The sequence below is a fragment of the Ictidomys tridecemlineatus genome, chromosome 4, assembly GCF_052094955.1.
Source record: "Ictidomys tridecemlineatus isolate mIctTri1 chromosome 4, mIctTri1.hap1, whole genome shotgun sequence".
In the NCBI taxonomy this organism is placed as follows: Eukaryota; Metazoa; Chordata; class Mammalia; order Rodentia; family Sciuridae; genus Ictidomys; species Ictidomys tridecemlineatus.
Window position 1 is genome coordinate 106,718,723 of NC_135480.1, and position 8,250 is coordinate 106,726,972.

The 8,250-nt window shown below is 37.2% G+C and overlaps 1 protein-coding gene across 1 annotated transcript; it reads left to right on the plus strand.

The window, feature by feature from the left end:
* Nucleotides 1–769: 769 nt before the first annotated feature.
* Nucleotides 770–4,328, plus strand: LOC101965056 (olfactory receptor 10D3). The gene is made up of 2 exons (XM_005328425.2): nucleotides 770–1,674; nucleotides 4,235–4,328. Exons 1-2 carry the CDS (start codon nucleotides 770–772, stop codon nucleotides 4,326–4,328), a joined length of 999 nt encoding a protein of 332 aa, XP_005328482.2.
* Nucleotides 4,329–8,250: the final 3,922 nt, after the last annotated feature.

Genomic DNA, 8,250 nt, shown 5'->3' on the forward strand with positions numbered 1-8,250 from the left:
TTCAAAAATATAATTCAGGTTGTTTCTCAAGTTTATCTAGTGCATGTATTAACTAATACACTCAATAATAGGCATGCTGTTGAAATTGCCATTGTTTGGCCTATACTATGTAGAGAAAAACTCACTGAGCACAGAATGTCTAGTGATGTGCTGTGGTTATTCCGTCACCCCTGCAATGTCTTCTTCCAAACCCAGATCTCTTTTACAGGGTTGTGAGTCGGTTGTAATTATGAGTTGTATGTTCCTGTTTAAATACAAATGATGAAGTATATAGACTATTGATGAAAGTAAAATATGTAGTAGGTCGCAACATTCCTGCTTGGGTTCAAACTTTAATGGGCACATATTTGGGTCATTGCCTATTTACAAACAAACTAAGGTTTGACTGATTCTAAAATGACATTGTACCTGTAACAAATACCTGTAGCAAACTTTTCTTGGAGAAGGTAGATGGCTCTGAAATACACCAGTGTGTTTGATGATCAACCAGATCAGGAGAAAGTAAATAAATTGCAGTTAAGTTTTGATTACTGTAAGATATTTGCTAACTATAAATTACTGTTTCCTCACTTAACAGGAAGAAACTGAAGCCAAATTTGACACATAATTTATCTACAAGTCTAGATTAATTACTGGTCTCTTTCCCTCCTCAGCCTTGCTGGCAGCCTCTGCCCGAGGAAGAAATCGCTCTGTGGGAAGGACTTCTCAGATCCTCCAGGTCTTAGGTCATGATTATTGCTTTGTTTCCAGGCCTCCCTGGTGCCCAAGCATGAACAACTACACCTCTGTGAAGGAGTTCATCCTGTTGGGACTTCCTCACACTGAAGGGCTGGAGAACATGATCTTTGTCCTGTTTCTGGCCTTCTATCTGTTCGCCCTGCTGGGGAACCTGCTCATCTTTGTCACCATTCTGGCTTCATCCAGACTGCACACCCCCATGTACTTCTTCCTGGGAAACCTGTCAGTGTTTGACATCTTCTTCCCTTCTGTGAACTCCCCCAAGATGATGGTCTCCCTAGCGGGGCAAAGCCGCACCATCTCTTACCAGGGCTGTGCCTCCCAGGTCTTCTTCTACCACACCCTGGGTGGCACTGAGTGTTTCCTGTACACAGTGATGGCCTATGACCGCTTTGTGGCCATTTGTCACCCCATGCGCTACACTGTCATCATGAACCAGAGGGTGTGCACCAGCCTGACAGTGTGCACATGGCTGGGGGGCTGTGTGCATGGGAGCATCCTCACGTTTCTCATCTTTAAGTTGCCCTACTGTGGGCCCAATGAGGTGGACAGCTTTTTCTGTGATATTCCAGTGGTGCTGTCCCTGGCCTGTGCAGACACTTCTCTAGCACAGATGGTGAGTTTCACCAACATAGGTGTGGTTGCCCTGGTGTGCTTTCTTCTTATCCTCCTTTCTTACACCCGCATTGTTCTCTCTATATTGAAAATCCGTTCCTCTGAAGGCAGACGCAGAGCCTTCTCCACCTGTAGTGCCCACCTGACCTCCATCCTCTTGTTCTATGGACCTGTGATTCTTGTGTATCTCAGACCTGCTTCCAGCCCCTGGCTGGATTCTGTTGTTCAGGTGTTAAACAATGTCGTCACTCCTTCCCTCAATCCTTTGATTTATTCCTTGAGAAACAAGGATGTGAAAGTGGCTCTGAGGAAGATGGTATCTTGGGTATGAGACACAAGAGCAATGCCTCTCTGATGTTCTTTGGATGCGTTTTTCAGATCTACTCCTTTTATACCAGAATTATTGCCAAATAACAAACAGGGCACAGTCACTCTCTCTCATTTTTTGGGAATTGCAACACTCATGTCATCTGAATTTAGTGGACTAGAACACACATTTATACCTTCAAAGAAGCTTCTTCCTGTTAACCTAACATTTCCTCTTTTTATAATTTGCCAAAACAACATATCTCTTCTGCTCTGCACTCTGTATTTGATGGAATTCTGCTTTGATTGTTTATCATTAAAATTGCAAGTGTCTAGAGGCCATGGCCTGCTTATTCAACTCCATGTCTTTCTTCCTTCCTCTCCAAATTTATGGCTTTTTCTGATCTTCAGCAGTGTCCCTTTGGCCGTTCTATAAATCTAGGTTTTAGAGTTGACAAGGTTGAAATTCGTAAGAAGACTACACATAAGTTTATACTGTCTACTGAGATAAAAACAACCTCATTGAGAATAAAAAAGAATTTTGTTTCTATGGATCCTTTAGGATTGCAATCCTTCCAAGAGACACCAAATTGAAGTAGCCTGGAAAACATGTTTCAAAATATTACAGAATGGTGGCTGTTTTTATAGCTTTAAGAGAAAGTCTGTTGGAAGTCACATGCGTTGCTTGTCAAGATTTGTGTTGGGTGTGTCAAGTGCACACTGCCTTATAAGAAAAGCATCACGAGGTCTCAGGAAGCATGGGAGCTGTTTCACACACTGTCCTCAGTCCAGTTTACCAGGTCAGCGTGAACCATGGTGGCTTTGTGCAGAGACAGTTCTGTTCAAAGTTTCAGCCATGGTTGTGCCTGGAGCTTGGTTTAACTAGGTGTCCCAACTCCATTTTATATTCTCCAAGTCAACCTGTTTCACGTTTCTACCATGACAACACACAGTTTATAACCTCTCTGGCTTTTAAAAGGTCATCAGAGAATTATGTGATAAATTTTATTCATTGTGTTTCAAGGGAAAAGCTGGTCACTGATCTATTTGTATAAAATGGGAAAATAGATTTTTAAAATCCATTTGGAAAGACTTTTAGAACCAAAGATTTGTATGCTGGGCAGGCACTCCTTATTTTCTGAAAATCTAACGTGTGTCTAGTTAATTGAAGTTAAATCATTACTATAGTTTCTAATATTACCATGTTGCCTTTATGGGCAACTCTATTGACTTTGTTGAGAGTTCTTGAATCCCCTGCACCATCTATTGTATTACAGTGTATTCTGTTATACTGCAACATATCAATTCAAAACTTGCCAACTTAAAACAAAATTATTCATTATCTTAGGCTTGGATGGTCAAGAACACTGAAATTTTCACTACCATTTTCATAATATCTTCTCTTAACATCCCTCTCCAAGACAGTCCCTTTCTTAGTTGATTGTTCTATTGCTTAATCTTTTCATCAGCATGACATGGAAATTGTGATATCTTTATTATCATTTTGAATTGTTCTATGATTCTTAACTATGTTCTAGAAAAGTCAGTGTTTTCAATGTTGAATAATAATTTAAGTCTGACATCTGTTTAGATTCACCCACTCCAATTCTTAGAACAAGAGGTAATGTTGAAAACCTGCTTATTAGGTATACAACAGTGTTGAAAGTAATTAACACATATTGATTAAATTAATCAAAGTTTTAAGAGGTATACTCTATGATATATTCATTTTATAGTTGAAGGGAATAAAAACAGAAAATATTCACATCTGAACCTATAATGAAATATTTATTCTTTCTTCTAGTATCCTGCTTTGTAAAAAGAACTAAAAAATTATAAATTCTATATAATGATATCTCACATCTAATTTTGTCCATATCATTCATTGTTATATTGATTTGCATATGTAAACTAATGCAATCTGAAGCACATCTCTCTTAGTAGGTATGATTTCTCCCTATAATTATATATGGAAGAATTAAGATACATATGGAAAATTATCTGATGATACAAAATATATAGGAAAGCAAAATAGATAACATTAACAGAAATAGGCAATGATTGAAAAATAATAACTTCAACACTTTGTAGCCTATGTGTTTATATCCATTCATTCATAAGTCTTTGATTCATCGTTTAACTTAAAATTTGAGTGTCAGAAGGACTCTTGGTAGAATGTTTGCTTAATGACCCATGCAAAGACTAAACTGGCAAAAGCATTTAGAGCTCCATCTATGTGTGATATAAATCAAGCTTGTATATGCAGTCACCTGATTTACTACCATAGCTGATAATATCACCACATTGTCTTTCATACACAACATCTGTTATCTTATATGAAGGTTCTTGGGATCCCCTACACCATCTATATATGACATTGTATTAGATATTTATTGTAATGCAACAAATTCCTCCAAAACTTGGCAGTGTGGAACAAAATAATTTACTATCTTAGACTGTGTCTGATGGTTAATAATACTAGTATAATTTAGTTAGTTATTCTTAGCTGGGACTCTCAGAGGGTTGCAGTCACTCTGTCAGCCAGGGCAACAGCCATCTAACATAAAGTCTACTTGCAAGATGCCTCAGTACTGGGCCATAAGCAGGAGGCTTTAGTTCCTCATTGCATAGGGACTGTGGGATCACTTGGTCCAGCTGAAGCCTACTGAATAGCTTAGGAGGGTGTGGTGACAGAGTCGAAAAGAGACCTTCAGAGATCAGTTTCAGAGAACTAGATCCACTTTATTATTGCGTGGGCAAACCTTTTATGCATAGCTTGTTACTGGGAAAATTATCTGAGGGCCATAATAATCCAATGAGCTAACACCGTTAGGAGTGGCAACTAATGGGCTAATAGGTCAGCAACAAAAATCAGAAGGAAAGGAACATGCTGTGCACCTGAGGGAGGTCAGGTTATCATGATGATGGGGCTGAGTGTGGTTAGTGTTCCAAACACAATATCCAGATTCAGTGTGCTGAACCCTGAGGGCCCCTCACATAGTCAACACAGGCTGCTTTCCAACTCATAGGCCCAACAAGGGGCCTCTACATATAACCACTTACATCTCCTCACACCATGGCAGCTGATTACCTCACAGTAAGTGATATAAGGAAGGGTCTCAACAGAAGTCTGCAGAACCTTTTATGACCTATTCTCCATAATCACATGCAGTCATTTCAGCTTTTATTTTTCTCTTCATTAGAAGGAGTCAATAAATCCAGCCCATACTCAGTGGTAGAGAAATTAGGCTCCATTATTTGAATTGAGTGTCATTAAATTATCAAGAAATTTCTAACCATACCTATTTTCACATTATTTAAACATATTTTTATTGGAATACTATATGTGTTACAAATTATTTTATTTGCTAAAGATACATCCTGCACTACTCATTACTTTACCACCTGGTTTTCCTTAGAGTGTTCACTATATTACTCTGCCTTTGTGAGATGGTATCTTAGAGTACTTTTAATTTGCATTTCTCTGACTGCTAGAGATGGTGAGCATTTTTTCATGTATTTGTTGATTGACTGTATATCCTCTTCTGAGAAGTTTCTGTGCAAGTCCTTGGCCCATTTGTTGATTGGGTTATTTGCTTTTTTGTTGTTTAACTTTTTGAGTTCTTTGTATACTCTAGAGATTAGAGTTCTTCTATCTGATATTTGAGGAGTAAAAATTTGTTCCCAGGATGTAGGCTCCCTATTCATCTCACATATTATTTCTCTTGCTGAGACAAAACTTTTTAGTTTGAATTCATCCCATTTGTTGATTCTTGGTTTTAACTCTTGTGCTATAGGTGTCTTATTAAGAAATTTGGGGCCTGCTCCCACATGATGAAGATTAGGGCCAGTTTTATCTTCTATTATATGCAGAGTCTCTGGTCTTATTCCTAGCTCCTTGATCCATTTGGAGTTGACTTTTATGCATGGTGAGAGAAAGGGATTCAATTTCATTTTGTTGCATATGGATTTTCAGTTCTCCCAGCATTATTTGTTGAAGATTCTATCCTTTCTCCATTGCATGGTTTTAGCACCTTTGTCTAATATAAGGTAGTTGTAATTTTGTGGATTGGTCTCTGTGTCCTCTATTTTGTACCATTTGTCTGCCAGCCTGTTTTGGTGCCAGTACCATGCTGTTTGTTACTATTGCTCTATAGTATAGTTTAAAATCTGGAATCGAAATACCACCAATTTCACTCTTCCTGCTTAGAATTACTTTAGCTATTCTGGGTCTCTTGTTTTTCCAGATGAATTTCATGATTGCTTTTTCTATTTCTGCAAGGAATGTCATTGGAATTTTGATGGGAATTGCATTGAATCTGTAAAGTGCTTTTGGTAATATGGCCATTTTAATAATATTAATTCTACCAATCCATAAACAAGGTAAATCCTTCCATTTTCCAAGGTCTTCTATTTCTTTCTTCAGGGTTCTGTAGTTTTAATTGTATAGCTCTTTCACCTCTTTTGTTAAGTTGATTCCCAGGTTTTTTTTTTTTTTGAGGATATTGTGAATGGAGTAGTTGTCCTCATTTCCATTTCAGAGAATTTGTCACTGAAATACAGGAATGCCTTTGATTTATTGGTATTGATTTTATATCCTGCCACTTTGCTGAATTCATTTACTAGTTCTAGAAGTTTCTTGGTTGAATTTTTTGAGTCTGCTAGGTATAGGATCATGTCATCAGCAAATAGTGCTAATTTAAGTTCTTCTTTTCCTATTTTTATGCCTTTAATTTCTTTCGTCTAATTGCTCTGGCTAGTGTTTCAAGAACTATGTTGAATAGAAGTGGTGAGAGAGGGCATCCCTGTCTTGTTCCAGATTTTAAAGGGAATGCCTTCAATTTTTCTCCATTTAGAATGATGCTGGCTTGAGGCTTAGCGTATATAGCTTTTACCATGTTGAGGTAATTTCCTGTTATCCCTAATTTTTCTAGAATTTTGAACATAAAGGGATGCTGTATTTTGTTGAATGCTTTTTCAGCATCTATCGAGATGATTATATGGTTCTTATCTTTAAGTCTATTGATGTGGTGAATTACATTTATTGGTTTCCGTATATTGAACCAGCCTTGCATCCCAGGGATGAATCCCACTTGGTCATGGTGCATGATCTTTTTAATATGTTTTTGTATCCGATTTGCCAGATTTTTATTGAGGATTTTTGCATCTAAATTTATTAGGGATACTGATATGATGTTTTCTGTCTTTGAAGTGTCTTTATCTGGTTTTGAAATCAGGGTGATGTTGGCCTCATAGAATGAATTTGGAAGTACTCCCTCTTTTTCTATCTCCTGAAATAGATTGTAGAGTATTGGTATTAGTTCTTCTTTAAAGTTCTTGTAAAACTCTCCTGTATATCCATCTGGTCCTGGGCTTTTCTTGGTTGGTAGTCTTTTGATGGCTTCTTCAATTTCCTCACTTGATATTGGTCTGTTTAGGTTGTTTATATCATCCTGACTCAATCTGGGTAGCTCATATGCCTTAAGGAATTTATCAAAGGCAAGTAATAAAATTTCTACATGTGATGGGGATAAAGACTTGGAAGAAAAATATAAGAGCGGGGTGGGAAAATGTAGGTTGAGATAAAAGCAACAATGCCAAGCATTGAAGGGACCTACAAATCTGTTCAAAAGAGGAAACCCAAAGTGCTTCTCTGGAGACAAAGTATGTTGCAGATATTATTCCATTTTTGCCTCTGTAATGTCAAAAAGGGCTAAGTTAAAACACTTTTATTCCTCCCATTGTCACTATGAAATTAATTGAAATGACAAATTTGAAATGAATTAAAATGGCACTGTAAAAAGTGAATTCTGATGACTGTCTTTCTAAGTAATTTTAAATACTTAATTATAGCACAGGGACCAATTTCTTATTTCCTAGGAAAGGACAGATTTCTATTGTCAGAAATTTCCCTGTAATGAATTCATTATTTTAAAAACAGTAAAATTGAACATAATTTTGATGCATGACCTACTTTCCCAACTAGTCTACAACCTTTTGATGTCAAAGGTATGAAGAAACTCTCTTCCTTGCTTTAAGAAACTTCATTCACTATTCTTTGCATTGTTCATACTTCTGCCAATCTGCCCTGAACTTTAAAAATCTATTCCTATCAAACCAGTGAAAGAGCCAGTGGCAGTTGACTCTGGATCAGGATTGAGAAAAAAAATTCTATTTATCTCAGGAAGACTTAGCTCTATTTTATGTCTCCAGGGATGGGCAGGTCATAGCTTCCTGTGTTGACTGTTACGCTAGCTCTGGCCCCTTCAACCACAGCCCTGTGTCAGCCCAATTCAATCAAACATCATGAAGCCCATTAAGTCAGCTCACTATCACTTAAAATATCCACAAATTTCTATTATATGCTTTTTTCCCCTGAAATGCTAACAATTTGATCTATTTCTTATTTCTTCAGGATTGCCAACCTTCAGTATTATCTTCAATTTACTGATGTTTGAGGGGATAACAAGTAACACTCTTGTATTTTTTTCTCATGTCTGGGGACAGTAGGATAAAACCAATGGTGTCAGACTTTTTGAAAATAATAATTTAATACTGATAACTAAGTTCTATAATTACTAAATTAAAACA